The sequence below is a fragment of the Gymnogyps californianus genome, chromosome 27 (genome assembly GCF_018139145.2).
Source record: "Gymnogyps californianus isolate 813 chromosome 27, ASM1813914v2, whole genome shotgun sequence".
Lineage (NCBI taxonomy): Eukaryota > Metazoa > Chordata > Aves > Accipitriformes > Cathartidae > Gymnogyps > Gymnogyps californianus.
In genome coordinates, this window is record NC_059497.1 from 2,542,049 (window position 1) to 2,562,726 (window position 20,678).

The window sequence follows — 20,678 nt, forward strand, 5'->3', positions numbered from 1 at the left end:
CACAATCTCTCCTTTGAGTCTCCATGAGATTTACCAAAAGTTTACCTCTTCTTCCACAAATACCACAATAGCCTGTAGACCCTCTAGCTTCCTCTGGCAATGTTCCTTCACTTCTGTATTTCATCACCAGAGCTACAAAAAGAACCACCACATCAACATTAAAAAAAAAAAATTACTCTTACGTGGCTTTACATGCATACATTCCCATTTCCATTCAAATTTTAAATCAATATGGGATTTACCTCAACAGACAAAGTAATCGGTTGTTCTTTTTTTTTAAACTACAAGGACTATAATATAATTTAACCGTATCAATACAAATCACTCTGTCCTGGGGGACACTTGCATTAGTGAGTTGCCTAGTTAAACCTAAGGCTATATGGCTCATGAACTTGTTTCCTTCACTAAAACAGTAGAACGGAAAGAAAAAAAAAAAAAAAAAAAGGTGCATATAGACATGACTGGTTGTCAAAACCAGCTGACACCAGAACTAGCCTGCAGCCAAGTGTCAGCTTTTAAAAATATATTTACTTATTTAAACTCCCTGCTAGGTAACAAGCAGCCAGCACTTCTATGTCACAATCGGACTCAACTACTGCATGAAGAGCTGGTGCTGGCACACATTTGGCTTTAGCTACTACAGGAACAGGAACAGATAAGCTTCTGGTTTTCTAATAAATACACTCTAACATCCAAAGATGTGCATCCATAATTACCGATGGACAGCACCTCTGTATGCAAAGCCCTCTTTGAAGAGGCATTTCTGCATGCAATATAGCTTGTATGCAAAGGAGGGCGAAGAGACTTTCTTACTTAATGAGTTCAACGGTACTATTAATCTTCACTTCATTAGAGACAGGCTGCTAAAACTGTCACTGTTTGCATTCTGAAGAGCTCTCATGAGAAAAGCTGCGAAATTCAGACACATCAAAAAGCACGTTGAGCCAGCGTTTGCTGACACACCTTGCAAGCAAAGCAAAGGTGCAGCCACACGCTCCAGCCTTGCTGTCTCTAGCTGCCACAGTGCAGCACTGCTGTGCACACAAACCTTAACAGATCCCCTTTTTCTACAGCAGGAGTACAAATGATCAAGAAAAATCTCTGTATTTGTAATACAATTTACATCTTTCAGCCTGTAGTTATCGAAAGAGATTGAAGCCAATAAAGTCACAGTTAGACCCAAACAGATGTTTCCCTTCTTTGCCGTTGAAGGCTCCAAGAAGCGATGTCCCGACTGTTATCCTGTTCACCCGAACAGGCTGCTGAAATGATTTTAACATACTGCTTCAACCCTGTTCTGTGGTCACATAACCACACCTGGTCATCCCTTTGAAATTCCAGGAAAATCCATATCCATTCTGACGGGGAGCTGGTTATCACCCCTGCCTTGTAGCAAGCAGCCGAGATTGCCACATATTATAAAAATACCAGAGCTGTTGGATTCAGAGGATTATACAATGTACCCTTTAAGGTGAAAAAAAGGAAGAGGAGGGGAAATGGGAGAGATCAATCATCAACTATTTATAAAGCCATATATTGGGCCAAAAACACAACTGAAGGGGAAAGCTCCCTCAAAAAACCCAAACCTAAGGATAACGGGCAATTATTTCTTACATGAAACGTGGTGCAGCCCACCACAGGAGGATGAGGCCTTTGAGTTAACCTTGTAAGCTGGGTACCAAAACAGGGGGGAAATGGGGGTGGGGAGAGAAGTATAAAACAGAGCTGCCTTTGTCAGCCATCAGACAAAATGTTTCTCTCAGTCTGCTGGAAGGGAACGAATCATACCAGCAGCTCCGGAGAGCGCAGGGAAAAGCTACGGGGGAAGGTCTATCCCCAAGGTTTTCATTGTAGCATCTCCCCCAACGGACAGAGAGATGGGAGCAGACAGACACACCGGGATTTGTTACCTTGTCAAAACCAAACAAAAACCCAACCGCACACACTATCCAGAGGTAAAGGATGGATCCATCTCCAAGTGACATTCACTAATGATGTCTCTGCCTGGGCTGCACGGGAGCCAGCCAGCTTCAACAGCTTTGCTCCTATAAAACGCTTAACCGGAAAAAATCCCAGCAGTTACTAGTATTTAATGACAGAAATCTCAGAAATACAGTCTTAGCCCTTGCAGTACAATCTTTAACGTTTTCAAACCCCTGTCTGTAATTTCATAGCTCTAATCATTCTGAGGTGCAGGAAAGAGATAAAGCACACCAAATTCCACTTTTTCTGAGGTTTTATTAATAAAAGACATCCAGGTGAGTAATTGGAGAAGCCAAGGAAGAGAGCAGACGTCTTCTTTCTACACTAACATTTCTATTCACAAAAAACCAGGCAGGCTTAAACACTCATAATCTAATAACTATGTTTTCTCCACATTTTCCCACTAATTAGAAAGTGCAAATGCATCTACTGCTACATGTAACAAGAATAACTTTATTCAGTTTATAGATTACTCATTCACTACCTACTAAGGCAGTGTTTGCCTGATTGAACCTTCATGCTCTGCATGTTAGAAGTACATAATATCCGCTGGCTCAAGCAAATTTGATAGGTTCAAGATTATTTATGCCTACAAAGTTCAGGAAAAGAAAAAGATAAAGAGGTCATGCAAACAAACCCACACTTAAACCAGCATTTCTGCCTAAGAATTCAAGATGGCATTAGGCCCTGAGAAAAAAAAAACATACTGATAAATTAAAAAGCAAAAAGAGAAAGATTATATAACTTAATTTTAAATTATCCTTTTTTGAATACTGTCCAGTAGAGTTTACCGTGTTTCTGAGATGACAGATGTTTTATTACAGACTGTTTATGTATGTTGTGACCCATTCAGACCAGCCTGGCATCGCGCTGTCTGCAGCACGATGGGACGTACAAGCAGAAGCATCCCAGGTCAGGTCCTCTGCATTTTCATACATTCCAGTCCCACGATCCTGAACCTGCTCCCCAGGTGGCCAGATGTGCTACTGGAAAAACAAGTGTCTGACACAAACGCTGACAAAAGGGGAACATCCTGCTTTTTCTGAGGAGTCTTTAATTTAAAGAAAAGAAAAAAGTTGGCGATTCCCAATCTCTAAGAGAGTTTGCAGAAACAAGATCTACAGTTTTTCCATCTCTGAAAGCAGAAAAAAGCTGAAGCTGCTGCTCATCACTGCAGTGATATGGGTTGCAAAGATTTTATGACTGCCTTTTTCTCAACATTGGAGATGATTAATGAAAGTGACTGGCTGGGTCTGTTTAAAATGCCCTGAGCACTGAACTTTTCACACAGAAGGAGCTCTTCAGCAGCACGCTTCACTGTGCTGGTTAAACTGCCTGGACTGGACCAATCATCTGCCTTTCACCCAGCTCTTTTCAGCCCATTTGCTTATTTCTTGCATGAAATTGCTCATTCACTGTACAAACTGCTGAAGCATCAATTATGCGAAATAGATTAAAATGAATATTTTAATGCATATTCAGGTTGAAGAAGAAAAGAAGAAGTGTAAGTGCCAAATTGTCAAAACACAAAACTCTTTGTGCTTCCAAATGAGCTCTCAAGAAAGAAACTGCCAGATTGCTGGACTTGAAAAAAAAACTTATATCAAGATGAAGGTAAGACAGATCACAGGTGTCATGAACGCAAGAGCTATGCAATGAACACTGTTAATTTAATGCTGCTCCCTGTACTGATTCCCCCCCAAAAAAAGGTTTAGGAGAAAAAAGCTGAGCTAGCTGTCCCTGACAAATGAAAATACATTGGAGGAAGCAGAACGGTTAGCTTGGGAAAGTCAAAAGAAAATGCCTTAGACATTAGCAAAGAAGTTGTTGCTCAAGTGCTGTAGAGGGTGGCGGACCTGATGCACAAAGAGAACTTTTCTGAGGTCCCATGGAGTTCAAAGTGCATCCAGATTAAAGGCTGTTATCTTAACCATTGCCATACAGGCATAAGAGATTTCAAGATCATGCTAGAACGTGGCGTGGAATTACAAATAAAATGCATGCCAAGGAAAAACAACAACTTAGTCTCTGCAGTTGCAAATGTCTCCAGGTATCAATTTCTATTTCAACATCAAATTCTATATTATGTTTTTCAAAGGCAGACAGAGTTTAGAATGATTCATTCTGTAAACAATCTACCAGGAAAAAGTAATAAATAAAAGCAAAAGAAAATCTGATACATTTTATTATTATCTATTCTTGGCTGTACCTGCAACTAGAGTCTATCTGTACATCCCTTAAAAAGCCTGAGGAAGGGCTTGTGCAACAAAATCTTATCTAATTGGCTCCAATAATAAACTGTGTGTGCATGTAGGGAGGGGGTGTCCCCACAAAGCTTGTCTCTTCCTTATCCCATCAGGGCTAAACACTTGTCCTCTTGATCTGGGAGATTATCTAGTTTGATATGCATCATTAATGCTCTTGGAAGATGGCACAGCATGGGAGCCCACCACACGCCTGAGGCTGGGGAAGGGGGAGAGCAGGGCACCAGCACCACCTCACCTGTGCTGCTGCAAAGGTACGCACTGATCAGTGATAAGACACAGGCTTCCTTTTCTCTGCAAATCAGGAAAATGATCAACAGCACCCAAGAGAACAAGAAAGTCATTTCAGCTCAGTGACAACAGTAACTGTTGCCCAGGAGCGCTAACTTGCAACCTCAGTATTCTTCTCGCAAGCTGCCTTTCTCAAGCCTTTTCTTCAGCCCAAAACAGGAAAGCAAAAGAAGCTGCCCTAAGTGTGCATGCATACACATGCATAAACATACACGCTCACACATGCACACATACTCCTTTGTTACGACAGGGTGTATATGCACCATGTGCAGAGCTGTAGGTTGCTGCCACCCCTTGCTGGAACATAAATTCCCAGCACGCCGTGCCAGCTTCTCAACGGCCTCTTTGTTCCAGCCCTCCTCCCCTCCACCTCCCCTCTAATTTAATCAAGATGTTTTTGGGATCTACTGCAGCACTCGCTTGGCTGTTCCGCATTCCACCAAACATTAACGACTTCAGCTTCAAAATATTTAGGGGGGATAATAAATATGAGAGCTAAGGAATGCTGTCAACATTTTATGCCCCGGATCTCAAGCCTCAGTAATGTAGTTCCAAATCTGATAGAAAGATAGTACGGCTTCAAAACAAACATACCATGAAGTTCACAAGATGCCTGCTGTATAAACTCAACAACAGCAAGGAAGCACTCAGAAACCATTGGTGGGTCAATGCGTAACACACTGAGATAAGAGATTCTATCTAATATGTTGCCTAAAATTATGTCAGCCAGTGACAGGGCTGGAACCGGAACCCGAATCTGCTATTCTGAAAACCGCTCTCTAACAAGACCATTTCTCTACACCTTTTAAAAAGGAATAATTAAATATACCTAGGTGGAAAACAAACATTAAATGTTCTAATGTTTTTTGAATCAACAGTGGGAGCTGGGAGGCAAGTGGATTGAGTTCTTGCTGAGATCAGTGAGGAAATTTGCAGAAGTGCAAGATCCCTTTTATTCCTATCTAAATTAAGGTTACAATACAGGGTATTTATTATGCATTAGTTAACATCTACTTACGAAGTTTGTTAAAGAGAAGGCTTGCCAGGTAAAATTTTCCAAGATCATACATGTAGCACTTAAATAGAATTTGCTAATTGAAGTTCAGAATTCTTTACAGGTAGATTCTTGATAATGTTCTTTTTTTTTTTTTTTTTTTTAAAACAGGCCTGCCTTTAATTCGTTTGCATGCAGTAGCAGATACGATTTATCACCTTTATGTTCTCATCTAAACAATCAACTAGCTTCACTGTATAGAAGTACTCCATCACCACCATCAGTCCAATCCGTTTGTTATAAACGTACCCCTTATTTTACAAGGGGGTACTCTCAATGAAGCCCGTAACCTACCTGAAGCCTGTGCAAGTTTCATGCAAGTTTCTCCCACAACTTTTACGGATAAAGTGCTCGGCCATTATCACATAGCCCTACAGAACAGGAATTCTGTAGACTTCTTCTAAAGCTTCAAACTCTCCAGAATTTAAAGAAAAGCTAGGAAGACAAAATCTATGTCATAGAATATACATGCATATTTTGGGTGATAGATCATCAGTTTCCAGTTTAATGATCCATTATGCATTGGTCAGTCATATTTAAATTACAGCTGTATTATCTAGTTTTCTCCACCATTTCACTAGTGATTTGTTTCACCACTATGTCAGTAATAAGGAATTTTCCTTATTACAGCAGAATACTGTACTCTGAAAAGCCATTCCTACATGAAACCACGTCACACCGCTGCCTCCCATATTCTGGGCTGAAAGAATTGCTTCCGAACAACCCCCAACCCCTTTTTCTCCTTTTTTTTTTCAGAATTCTGCGCTGATCTTACTGAATCTTGGGCTTCAGGCACTCAATCCCAACAAACCAAGCAATTTTATGGCTGAGAGCATTCATTCTTGTTGTGAAGCCAGCTACATTTGCCCTCATTGAATGAGCCGCATGTGAAACGGGCTTCAGAAGGTGGCAAGACCTACCAGCAAGTGGTGAAGTCCTTTAAAATATTGGAAGTAATGTTCTGTAATTCCGCTCGCAGTTTTAATGCTCTGCACGACAGCTTTGTGCTACCAGCTTCCCCCAGTACCCTTTTTCAAACTGCTGTGATGTATCTCTAGGACAAACTGACTGGAGGGCTCAGAGTCAGATAAATGACCTGGAGTGTAAAAGTGCTGTTACCTTGTTCCTGGCTGACCTGAATTCACACTGCAGCAAAATAAAGACGAGCATACTGATGTAGTGAGAGACAATGTAAGCATATGGGAAATTAGAAACAAAACATAGTAACAATGAACTACTTTCACACATTACATAGGGCCAAATGCAGTGCATTCCTTGCCCAATCTATACGCAGAAGTGACATTTTTAGCCTGTAACATATGCAGTAAAAGGACTGCAGCTGTAGCCTTCGGTATTCAGTGCATCACCATGGGCAATAGGCCCTGATCGCATCATTGTATCTGACCAGGTACAAAGTGTTAGCAGCGTAACAGAAACCATCCACTCCAATCACAGGCGGTGGGAATCAAATCTCTAACTCAGAAGCAGATTTATGTATTGCTAACTCAGATAAGAGCACCACACAAATTATTTCACTCCCTCTCCCTTCCCCCATTCCACTTGTTCTAAAAATAAGCAAGTAGGAAAACCGAGAGTCTGCATTTCCCCAGTAAGAAATCAGAAAGTATCATTTCACAACAGGGCTCTGTGTCCCTGTGCCCTTTTGGGAAAACAGTAAGAACTCAACATTACTACTTCCTAAGGCACGTAAGGCAGAGGAAGACGCAGTGGGTAAGGATGCAAGCGTGAGAGCAGGGATATAGCACGGACTTACCAACTCTGCCCCTCAGTAACAGTTTTACTTACGGCATTTGCAAATTTACATGTTTACACTGTTATGGAGACATATTTGTACAAATGTCCAGCCTTTTGGCCAATGCATTTCTTTCATGTCTGTGGCTTTTCCACGTGTGGTGTATTTTAAGATTTTTCATATTCTGGTACCAATGCAGCAATGAGACATGCTGCAGCTGTAAAGTAGGTCATCTTAGGCATGGACCCCTTAAGAGAATTAATAATTCTTCTTCCTTGATTACTGTAAGCCTTTTAGCCAACTCATTGTGGATTTTTCATTTCACATCAAACACTGTGCAGTGTACTAGTAAAGTGTTTTCTTCCACAATCAAAGGTATTAAACAGGAAGCAAATTTCAAATCCTCAGTTTTGTTTTCTTCATTCCTTACAGGGTTTTCTCCACATAAATATAATAACTGAACTTGATACAATAGTGTCAAGGAATGCTATGCTCTCAAAGCAAGATTTGTAGGGCAACCAGCCCTCCCTGTCCCCACTACTCTATACCGAGAGGACACGTCCACCTGAACAAGCCAGAAAGCAGGGCAGGGCAGGGTTACTGCTCCAAGCATCTCCAGTGAGCTTCCCAGTTAACACTGCTGCAAGGAGCCCCAAGTTAAAAACAGAGCAGAGGATGTATGTTTTAAACACAGTAGGACCAATGCTGCATGAAAGGCACACGTAACAGCAAGGCAGGCAGATGCTGAGACGGGACCTGGCTCTGTTTAAAGGCACAGCTCTAGAAAGCAGCCGACTAACAGCCACTGCCTGTCCTGAGGCCCCTCTAGACACAGGAACTTATGCATACACAGAATAAATCTGCCTTTCTGCCTATTAACACTTTCCAATTACTTCACAATTTTGTTATGTAAAAGTCTGCCAGATTGAAAAAAATCAGTTTGTTCAGAAACTGCTCAAAGTGACTGAGGCTTCCACAGTCCATTCTTTTAAAAATTTTTTTTTTTTTTTTCTTAAATTTGAACAAGACTATCAGTCTGCTTCTAGGGAAATCTCAAAGAGACAACAGAGAAAGAGTGATTAAAGATACCAAATTAAAGAGACTGCTTCTCAAAAGGCTATACATGTATAAATAATATCAAGGGATCCCACTGAAAAGCTACATCCGTAGGCAAGAAAACCTGATAACCATACGAGAAACAGAAAGGTTGTACCATGCAGAGAAATCAAGGGCCACATTAAAACAACAGGGTGACAGGGGGATAGAGTGAAAAGGAAGAAAAGGGGAAATAAAAACAGGAATCAGCTCAAATGGATGAATATTTTCAATACATATAAATAAATAAATAAATGGGCCACGCTGAAGGAGGATACGCAGGAAGAAATCAAAGGAGTGCTCTCCGCAAAAGTAGACAGAGGAATGAAAAGGAGCGTGCAAGAGAACAGGCGCTGACATCAAAGCAGGACAGTCTTCCAGGAGAGGGAGAGGCAACCAGAATAGCAACACCGGGTGGCACACTGGCTTTAAACCTCAACCTTGTACGAAATCCAGGGCTAAATCATTAACTGTTGGACAAATAACAAAATATTACCTCCTTCCCAAGGTGTAACAATTTGTTATTAGGACAATTCCACCAGTTCCCCTCCAGTTTTATTATTTATCGAGAGAGCGGTTATTTATTTCATCATTTATCTTCCTTTTCTTTTGTAGTAGCGCAGAATTGCACTGACACCATTCCTGGGGCCAGCAGCGCTGCTGAAGCCAAATGCCAGATCCCCACCAACGTCAACGGGATTCATCTGCAAGACTGCTATAGCAGCGAGCTCCTTATTGACAACATCTTTTACTGAAACATAGAAGTGTTTCCTCAGGAGAAGCCAAAACAAAGGGCACGGAAAGAGTACACTGTCCAAAAAATACCTACACATTAGGTTGCAAGTTTCCAATAAGATATAAAACCACGTTTGGTGCAAACAGCCCAGTGCTCAGATATGTAAAGGTTTTGCAGCGAGAGCTAACTGAGGAAGTAAACAAATCCAAGAGGCAGAGGAAGAAATGGGGCTGACACACACTGTACATCCAGCACCACTTCAGCACTGGCTTTGGCAGCAAACACAGCTTCTCTTATCAGCAAAGATACCTTTGAAGTGGCTGGCAAGCTTCCGTCTAACACTCAAACAATTAAGACCCTCCACATCGTAACACAGCCCTGGAGAGGGATCTCTTCATCATAAGACACGAAGAGAAAAACCGCATGAGACAAAGCCACAGACCATGCAGGCTTCCCAGACACTGTGAATCCAAACACTGTGAACATAAACCTTCTGGAAACCTGTGTGCAATGCAGGCACCACCGCTGGAATTTCAGAAGTTCACTGATTTCAAGACAGACCCGTCCAAGCTCGACCGTCAGCACTGCTGTACGCTTCTTATAACTGGTCCGAGGGGTCCAAGCGTGAACACACAAGAATCTGTCTCAGCCTGAGGATTTTCCACCGCAATCACTAGAAGAGACAAACCCCACATTGCCACCACTACCGATGCTCTTCCGGACAGAGACACCCCTGGTTTGCCCACCTCGGGCTCCGTGCTGCTCCGGCTACAACACAGCCAGCTCCCACCCCGCTTCTCTCCGCATCTCCGCTACCCTTGAGGATGTGTTTTCTTCCCAGTGCAGACCTTATCACACCCATTCAGGCCCTTTGCAGCCTTAAGGCTGGATTACAGCTGCATGCTGTACTTAGATCTCTCTCGTTTGAAAAAGCTCACCACTTCAGACAGTGCAAGATACAGCAACTCAAGAGTTTAGCAACAAAAGGGATCTTAAGTACATCCTTTTTACCCTGTCTGTCCTTCCTAGCTCATCTGCTCAATCCCAGCATGATACAAAGCACTGATTCGAGAAAGTCCTAAATTATAAATGGCCCAAGAGAAGGATTTTATTTCAACTGCCCTCAGCAAATAAGGATCTCTATATCGCTATCCTCTCCATATTTCATAGCATTATTTACAACCCAGTTAGTAGTTCCTAAATGCAAGTTACTAGAGCACCTGCAATCAGACACATGTATAACTTTTTTTAGAAGGTATTCTCCAAACAGAAGTGTAAAAAAATAATGTTCCTCAGACTTTCAAATAACAAAGTGTCCTTTTTTTTAACACAGATTCCCTGTGTAGCATGAGACAAGGTCAGAGAGCTCCCAAACCAGCAGCAAGATTGGCAGCACAATTCCAACAGCTACAATTTCCATTGGAAAACAGTAAAAACCAAGCTCTTGTGTTAAGCCAAATCTGAGTGCCCTAACAGCATCACAGCTAAGGCTCTTCCTCCTGCAGGCTGCATTTCATTAAACTGCAGTGCGTTTTAGCGTGACTATACTGTATGCGTTAGACCAGGCAGGAGATAGTGTAGAATCAGTGAATGAGCTGGAATGACCACATGGCACAAGAGAGGCAGGAAACTCAGGTCTCAGAAGTAATACAGCCAGTTATTTCACTGACGTAGCCTGGCTAATTAGATCTGTGGAGAAGCTACATAAATTTGCTGAGATGTAGCACCACACTAATTCAGCTATGCCATTCAGAGCTCATTCGCATTTGGTTTTTGATTGGGACCTCCGAATTTGCCTTCCACAGCTTCATGGAAAGTTTTGCAGCATGGCACAGTAGCATTATTTTCCATGTAGCTCCTGTATAAACTATATCTGTTTCAAGAGTGCTAAAAAGCGCTCAGTTTTCTGAGCTGTCACATACGATGGTAGCTCTTCTCCATTAAAAAATGGGAAAGGATGTCTCAAAAGTTTAAAAAAGGATGGGAGAAGCTAAGGGGAGAGGGAGGAGAATGTTCTTTTAGATTTTCTCATCAATAGGACTAACTTCCCTTTGGGCTAGCATGGTTTAAATTTCCGGTTAGAGGCACAAAAATAGATGCCACTCCTAAATATCTTGCCGAGTCACCTAATTATTCCCCTTCAATACCTACAGATACTGATCAGAAAGGCATCCTGGCTTTGCTAGCGACTTGCTGAGCAACCCTGGATAAGTTACTTCACCCACTTGTCCCTGTTTTTTCATCCCGGAAAAGGTACCATTTGTCTGCTTATGGTCCAGAGATATTTTGGAGATTGTTTGTACTGCTCTTGGGATATACTGAGTACTACAAGCATGCTACATAGGGGTTTTATAAACAGATAGCATTTTTTTAAATCCATGGAATATAAAGCTGATTTGCAATATTTTAACCACACATCACGTCTGTTTTCTAGCCTACAGTAGCTTTTCTACCAATTCATGCTGCTCCTTGCAGCTCAGGAAGGTAAGAGATTCTAGTGAAAAAGCACAAGTAGCAGCAGATCCAAGTTCAGCCAAATTTCTCTATCTGCTATCTTATTCAACTATGTGACACTCTAGAAAAGACAGGATGCAATTTTTGTTTTTAACCACCCAGCACAAGTGGAATAGTAATCTAATACCTGTTCTGGCCTTCTGCCAATTTGGTATGCCTGGCAAACAGTCAGACAAGTAGTTGGAATTTAGTAACAAGTGCCTTTTGTTTGCACAAATTAATATGGAGTTTGTGTTTGGTCTGTGAGAAAGAAACCAGAGGGGTAATTTGTTGTTGGTCAGTTATTTGTTTTTATTCAAGTCCTCCTGCCCAAAATAAAATAAAACAGGGCAAAACCATGCTTACACAAGGGGCTGAAAATTAAGATGCTAGATTCCAGCCAAACTGGGATAATATCAATTTCCATGTACTACTTTGCCGAGGCATTTTCTCAGCCGCCTTCCTCAAGCACAGCCCTTGTTGAAATTCAGTGGGGAGATTACTTATCCTTTGGATTAGAGGAATTGAAGAGTAACTGCCATTCAATAATCCTGTGTAAGTATCTAATCAACCATAATGTAATTACCAGAAAGTTTTAAAAGGTCAAAAAGGCCTCAGTGTGATGTTACTTGAAAAAGAGAAAGTTCCTCCTCTGCTTGGGCAATATCTCAAAAAAAGAAGTAAAAGAGAAACAGAACGTAACACTTGAATATATTTTTCATACTCCATTGCTATCCATTAAAAATTCAGGAAATACACAGAGGACAAGGAACACAACAGTGCACTTGCACTTATTTTCATTCTCCTCTAGAAATCAGTTGCCACACACAAATACCTGCTGTAAAAGAGCAAATGCATCCTGCTCTCCAGGTAACACACAAGATGCTGCTCCTTCAAGTGCATCTTGACATGAAATATCACACACAACATTGAGCATTGTTCATTTTCTAGCAGTCTAAAGGGACTGCATTGTATAGACTCTCTTTATTAGTTAAAGCAATATAGAGATGTTAAGAAATATCTGAACACTCTTTCCTCAAGACATTTCAAAAGACTCTCAAGACCAGAGTGGAAAGCCAACGAGGCCTCCAATTACTGATGACTGCACCTAAACAGATTTTAATTTTGAAGTCACACACTACTCATATGACTTTCTTTTAATATAACAACTGACACCACTGAAGGCAAAAAGACAGACATGAAAGTATGCTAGGAGTTTTTTACCAAAAGTGTTCCTCTTCCATTTCTCTCTCAGAGGCAATGGGATTTAGGATGAGTCTCCACAAAAGTATTCTTTAGAAAGCTCAAGTCCTTCTGCAACCCCCTTTTCTAGGCCTTGCAATAGTAGAAATAATTCTCCAAGATCATGACACAGTGCAAGGGGGTGGGGAGTGGGGAAAGAGAAATCGCTTTCAAAGTTAGAATTGCAATGTTTTTAACATGTTAACTAGCAGATGTTACAGCGATTGACAGATCTCTGAAGAGACTAGGCATTACCATTTAATAGGAGTTTCAAAGCTTCTGTATCGTGTTTCTTCAACTGGAAGAACAGATTCTTAATAGAAAAATATCCTCCCACACTGTCCCACCTTTTTTTCCCACGTGGAAACCAAGGGGAAATAAAGGAGGGAAGGCTAACAAAAGAGACCTCAGCTGCATTTTCTCCTTCTTCCAGAGAAGGACAATACATTCTTTTATTATCTAGCATGGTAGGAATTCTCCCTAATTTTTCTTTTAACAGCAGTTTCTCCTCTGTGGCAGATATAAATTTGTCTTTAAAGAGTTTTTCTTGATTATATTCGGAGTTGAAGACCTGGAGAGTTTCTGCTTATTTAATAAAAGTTTCAAAATGCATACAAAACCATGAGCAGGTTAAGAGGAAAAAAACATGGCCTGAATTTAGACCAACAAATCTCAACTAACCAGTTTTGGGAAAATCCTAAAACACTAGAAGAAGAAAATTACTGAAGAAATCAAAGGTAAGTCAAGCACAAAGAGGAAAAAAGCCCCATGTGTTAGGCACAGTCAACAAGAAATTGATCCACCAGAAGCAATAGCTAAAACTTTGTATTTCAGAAGGACCAAACACAGATATATGCGTTGTAGGACTCAGTTACCTTCTTGAACAGGCGCCCCGAATCTTCGCTGACCTGGACAAAGCGTGGGATGATGTTGTTGAGATAGATGTCACTTAGGGTGGTGTGATCTCTGCTCTCCCGCTTCACTTGATTTAGCAGGAGATTCCAGCAATTGACTGGTGATAGCACATTCTGATCCTTCCTATAAAGGACACAAAATAGAAACAAGAATTGGATAGGACTTTACCTGAAGTGGACAAAATGGTTCTGTTCATGATGTTCTATATCCATAAACGCTAGAAACCCAGCTACGGGACGTACGGATTTGCTGAGGAAGAGGAGAGCAGAGGAAGGCTATAAAATGGCTATTGCACATACAGAAAATACGCCCTCAATTACACATGACTGCTTCACATGGCCATGGGCTTTTGTCCCCCAACAAACAGATCAGGCAAATGCAAGCTACAGTATGCCAAATGTAGGCTCTAATTTCTTCTTTTGAATCCAAGATTTTGTGCATAAATTACAGTGCCTGAGGGAGAGCGATGGCTCCAGTGTCTGACAATAGGTTTCACAGCGCTGTCTCAGGCATTTGTGACTTAACCACAATAAAAAGATTTCAAGCATCCAGTTAGCTAAATAGCATCTGCATAGGAAACAAAATGTTATGTTTCATGTACAAAAACAATGTACAAGCATATACAATGTGCAAGCATCTATATCTGTCCTGAGCAAAAGAGAAAGCAACATTCATACAACAAGCTTTATTTTCTCATCTTTGAACTTTCTCCACCTTATTATGGCTGATTCACTTTGCACCCTGCAAATAAGCAATACAAAGGGCAAAAGGGGAGATGAGAGGAACCTCAGCTTATTTGGATCAACATTTCATCTACTGAAAGGAGTAAGTCATTTCTTAAGGCACCATTTCATACTAGATGAAAGCAAGGACATTAGCAGTGATTTTGCATGGTCCTCCAGCAGCCCCGCAGCAGTGCTTGGAACTGGCAGATCTAGGTGCAGTCTTCACTACATCATTTACTTCTCTCTAGATCTGTTTATCATTTATTTACAGTACAGTAATATTTATTTAGAAAAGAGTAAGTCAGATCTCTGGTGGAAAGCCAAAGCTCTTCTTGATTACTGTACGTGATTGTATCAGATTTCTTTCCTCTTAAAAGAAATGTGGTTTAATTTCCATTGAAAAAGGGAGTATTCTGCACTTAAAAGGACAGCAATCTCTGCTGCAAGAAATGTCTGACATTGTGAAAACATGAAAATCAAGCCATGGCAGATTTTCATTACCCTTCTCATGACATCAACAGTTGGATTTGTAGTGCAATATGGATAACTTCAGATAAAGAAGAATAGTTTCAGAACAGCTGATCTTGATGCTTTGTTTCTTTTCTTTAAAAAACCGAAAAGCTCAGGAAATGACTGCAGCTTGTGATCTGGACTGCTTCAAGGTTTGGAGCGTGTGTGTGTGTGTAGTGGGAGGGGATATAAAAAGGATTCTGGGCTTTTGGTTCTCCTGGTGTTTTGAGTTAAAAAAAACCAAAAAACAAAAAGAACAACAATAAAATGTGAGAAGGTATAGATTTTATTTAGAGACAATATTTTCCTTCGTACTCTAGTGTCCTGTATTGCAGATACTGCTGATGTGCAAAACCAGATGGAATGATCAAAATGCAGAACTGTACAAGGTTGAAACTGCCAGATGTTAAGCTATATAAATCAAATAGTTGCCCCCCGATCTGCAATCAGTTTTTGCAGCATACCGTTTCTTTTGTTAATATGCCAGAGAGCTAATTAGTAACTGTGAGACCCGGCTAATAGAATTGTGAATCTACGGATACTGACCAGGCTGCAACCAGCCCTCGAAGGGCATACATGCAGATATGGAGCCGTATGCTCTGACTCCTGCTGAAATGGAGATAAAAGCTGCCACCACAAGAGAAGGCTGCTCATGGCTTGGATGGGTGTACTCTTTGCTGGGTAAAAAACTGGCTGGATGGCCAGGCCCAAGGAGTGGTGGTGAATGGAGTTAAATCCAGTTGGTGGCTGGTCACAACTGGTGTTCCCCAGGGCTCAGTACTGGGGCCAGTTCTGGTTAATATCTTTATCAATGATCTGGACGAGGGGATCGAGCGCACCCTCAGTAAGTTTGCAGATGACACCAAGTTGGGCAGGAGTGTTGATCTGCTTGAGGGTAGGAAGGCTCTACAGAGGGGTCTGGACAGGCTGGAGCGATGGGCCGAGGCCAACTGTACGAGGTTCAACAAGGCTGAGTGTTGGGTCCTGCACTGGGGTCGCAACAACCCCATGCAACGCTACAGGCCTGGGGAAGAGTGGCTGGAAAGCTGCCCGGCAGAAAAGGACCTGGGGGTGTTGGTCGACAGCCAGCTGAACATGAGCCAGCAGGGTGCCCAGGTGGCCAAGAAGGCCAACAGCATCCTGGCTTGTATGAGAAACAGCGTGGCCAGCAGCACCAGGGAAGCGACCGTCCCCCTGTACTCAGTGCTGGTGAGGCTGCACCTCAAATACTGTGTTCAGTTTTAGGCCCCTCACTACAAGAAAGACATTGAGGTGCTGGAGCACGTCCAAAGAAGAGCAACGAAGCTAGCGAAGGGTCTAGAGCACAAGTCTTAGGAGGAGCGGCTGAGGGAACTGGGATTGTTTAGCCTGGAGAAAAGGCGGCTCAGTGGAGACCTTATTGCTCTGTACAACTATCTGAAAGGAGGCTGTAGCAAGGTAGGAGTCAGTCTCTTCTCCCAAGTAACAAGCGATAGGACGAGAGAAAATAGCCTCAAGTTGCGCCAGGGGAGGTTTAGATTGGATATTAGGAAAAATTTCTTCACCAAAAAAGTTGTCAAGCATTGGAACAGGCTGCCCAGGGAAGTGGTTGAGTCACCATCCCTGCAGGTATTTAAAAGACATGTAGGTGTGGTGCTTAGGGACATGGTTTAGTGGTGGACTTGACAGTGCTAGGTTAACGGTTGGACTCGATGATCTTAAAGGTCTTTTCCAACCTAAACGATTCTATGATTCTATAAGGTAATATACACGTCAAGGGCTTTTTTTTTTTTTTATTTAGGTGAGACAAGAAACAACACCCAGCTTTCTTCCACTAAAGAGAGGGCAGGAGGAGGAAAGGCATGTCCAGAAAGAGCTCCTCCAAGGAGCAGCGCTGGGTCAGAGGTGTACAGGCCATCTGGAGAGCCACCATCTCTACCAACAGACAAACTGTGATTCAAGACAGGAAGCAAACTAAGTAAGATAGTATTGTGGATGGTTGTAAAGAGAAGTTTACGAAGGACGGTATTAAAAGATGTTAGAAGTTGGTTGGTTTGCTCCTTTACACCAATGATATAAAAGTACTTTACACACTGACTTAGTATTTGCCCTCTAAAGCTGGAAGAGCTTCAGCAAGTGAAAATTAATCAACTACCATAAAAAGTCTGGGAATGAAACTTAGGAACAAAAAGCTCAGGCTCTCCACCAGCTGATCTTGTTCTAGCTGTTCAAGATCCTGCCTCAAAACCCTTAACAGCCTGCTACTGCTTCATCACTTTGCTGCTTCACTCTTTTCCTAAGACCAGTGCAGCTGCAGATCTCCTCTAAGCAGCCAGAAGTAGTCCAGCTGCGTGCAGCCTACTAACTTGCCTTCTCAGGCTTTGTACCATTCAACTGCACAAATTGCCAATCCAAAACCTCAGCTGTTTTGACCCTTAATATCTCCCATCACATTCTCCATCTCATTATGAATTTTTGCTATCTACTCCACTAAGAGCACCTGGCCGTTCATGGATGCCCCCACCGAGGTATCAATCCAACCCTACCTTGAGCAACCCTACCTTGGAAGAGCTGTGAGCAACAAGGGCCAAGCGTTATGACTATAGACAAGAATACATGCAAGGGACCAGAGCACAGCATGGTACGAGTGCCTTGCTTTCCAAAGAAAACTGAAGCACCAAATGGGAACCAGAAGAGATGCAATAGTTAAATGGACAATTCCCAGCTGTCCAGGCTGCCCTACCACAACACCCGAAGCTATTCTAAGGCAGCACATAGCACGAATACCAAGAGCCCATGAAAAGCGTGGTGAGTAAAATTGCTGGTGTCTAATGGCGCCAGATGGGTTGTTGACACACTCCGTGTGGTTAGACATGAAAGGCCATCCTGCAGGAAAAAATAATCACAACCCCACATGCTTCCAATCCGCGACCGGGATTGTCACCTTCGGGTCTGCACAGTGAGCGCCACACCCTGAGCTCAACCTCATGCAACCACAGCTCTGCACGCTTCATGATTTTTCGTTTAAATTCCTTTAATTTCTTGGTGTCTGTCGGTTTCTCTAACCCCTTCGGTACCTTGTTAAAATGGTCTGTCTTGCTTTTGTACAGGTTCAGTGTTTTCACGACAAGGTTTTTACAGGAAGCGAGACAAAACCCCTCCATTATTTGCTAGTGACAATTTTCCTAGCACTGGCAAAAAGCAGATAAAGGCAGGCCTTAAGACAGAAATGAAACAGAAAAGGAAAGAGGCAGTTACTTGCTTCAAACCTTCCAAGTAGCCTTTAAAACTACACACACATTAACTGTTAAAGCGCCTCTAAAAACGCAGCATTTTCTGGGGTGGAACATGGCAACAGTTTTCACAACACAGAGCAGAAGTTATACAACTGTTTACAACAGACCCTTTTCTATCATAACCACAAGCAGATGGCAGAGAAGCAAATTGTGATTTTCATTAACCATTTCAATTCTCAAAGGAGCTGGCAAATATATTCTGCTTCCAGTTTCATGTCACCACAGAGGAGGGATGAAAAAGGGAAGAAAAAGATGCAACAGGGACTGCTGGGTATAATCGAGAGCTAGCTCGATTTCCACATTCTGCAGAATGACTGGAGTCAGTATTCGCCTGTAAGAAGTAAAATTGATGAGATCAACCCAAAACTGTAGGACCTGGATAAGAACTTTCCCAAAGTGCTGGCAATTTCACATTCACAACAACTGTTTGACTCAAACTTCCCCCGCAAGGAGAGGAGGAGGAGGAGGAAGATGCCGAGATCCAGGTTTATTTCAAGCACTATTTATACTCATTTAAAGATCGTGTGATGATAGTGAATCTGGAGAGTTTATTTAGGTTAGCCTAAATTACACCAGATCACAGCAATCAGGGGTGTTTGGGAGCAGGAAGAGGAAGTTGTGCACAGATTTTTAAGGAACCACAAAGTATGAAGCTCTGTGGTTTCCCGGGTGTTATCTTGATCGGGTCCTGTGCAACTTCCACTTCAAAGGTTTCAGTCGGTCTCAAAAGATCAGAAGGGAAGATTTGAGTCCCAAGTATCTGAAATGTCTTAATTAAATTACTCATTCATACAAGGAACCCACTGACAATCCAAGATTTATCTGCTCTAAGGCAAGCAGGAGAGAGCAACAAAGGCCAGCGACACTTAGCTGGGCATTGCAAGGTAACCGTGTTCAGAGCAACAGCAGAAAAATTATCTTAAAAAACAACCTCCTCCCCCCACACTAGATAAAAAAACGCGAAACAAAACAAACCACACCCACAAACCAGGAATAGAAATATTGAGTTTCCATAAGGAGTGCAAGACAAAGGAATGAGTCAGATGAGAATGAAAATACTACTAAATAGAGAGAAACATTTAAATTCACATGGGCACGTCACATCATCCGTGTGGACAGAAAACTTCTCCGACCATCCTTCCTTCGAACTGAGGTTCTTAAAGCAAGTCTCACGGTGGTACACACAAAAACTGAAGTTTCCTGTTCCACGTCCTTGCTCCCCCAAAATATTCGGGATCTGTTTCCTAGAGGTATGCAACAGACACTTCCAGAGCTGGTACATCCCCAAATAGTGATCAAGATCCTGGGAACCGAGAAACTGATTTATTTCCCACTCTGTGGAGTAACCTGCACACACTACCTTTCCCATCTCAACAGTGACCTGCGGGCTCAGGTCTCCGAGCTCTACAGGGTGCACACTCTGCAGTACTGACCTCATGCCCAGCTCACCTGAACTACCTGCTAAAATCAGATACGAGGTGAAGGGAGAGATAAAAAAGTTATTTTCAGATCTGTGCAATTGTCGAGTCCACCCTGCAAACCATGAGAGCTAGAACTAGACCAAGTGTTAGAGCAGAGACGTAATTGCTTCTGTATATACTTTTTCAAACCTGTCTGACTTTTCTCCTCTGCAGCGTGCTCCGTAAGAGTAGCTACAACCATACCAACCAACCCAGTGCGATACTGGGATCACTGATATGATGAAAAACACCACATCCTCCCTGGGGTTCTACATCAGTTTTCACTGGTCATGTACCCCTAGCTCTCCAGGTTCAGTGAGGTCACTGAATAAATGAATGCTTCATGCTTAGAAAAATCTTCCAAATGTTGTTATTTGAAAGACTCAGAAAAAAATGTTCAGGACTCAGCTCCATCAGAAAGAATCACAGGTCAAAATAGCCTAAGACAATATTTACCAATTAAATCAATAAAATAATAACAACAACAACAACAACATAACTGAAGTCCACGTGACCCAAATGCTTTTGTCAATACCTCCCTCACAGCCTGTATCATCTCTCCTTTAAAGAAATCACTTCACTTTTAAGAAAACTGAAGTTGAACTTCTCTGCAAGCAGCTCATTCAAATCAACTTTTGATTTCCCCTTAAAGTCTTCCTGACACAGCTCAGTGTTAACTGCAAGTTTTGAGAATTACAAGCATGGACATACACGCTGCTCCCTGCCCTTCTCTTCCAAAAGATTCCAGTTATGAACATCTGTTGTTTACAAGTGCTCAGCCTGAAGGTTGCCAGACTTATTCTGCATCTTCTACTTCAAGGCAAAGGCTGCCAGAAAGCCATCTGAATTTCATGCTGGGATATCCTGGACATTTAGCTCTCC

The 20,678-nt window shown here is 42.1% G+C and overlaps 1 protein-coding gene across 5 annotated transcripts in view; it reads right to left on the reverse strand.

Moving 5' to 3' along the window:
* Positions 1-20,678, reverse strand: part of SRGAP2 (SLIT-ROBO Rho GTPase activating protein 2) — a 109,825-nt gene that overhangs the window by 48,928 nt on the left and 40,219 nt on the right. For all 5 annotated transcript variants that reach the window (XM_050911306.1, XM_050911303.1, XM_050911305.1 and 2 more), the window contains exon 3: positions 13,787-13,949. In XM_050911306.1, coding sequence (XP_050767263.1) covers positions 13,787-13,949 — 163 coding nt within the window. The remainder of the gene's footprint in view (positions 1-13,786; positions 13,950-20,678) is intronic.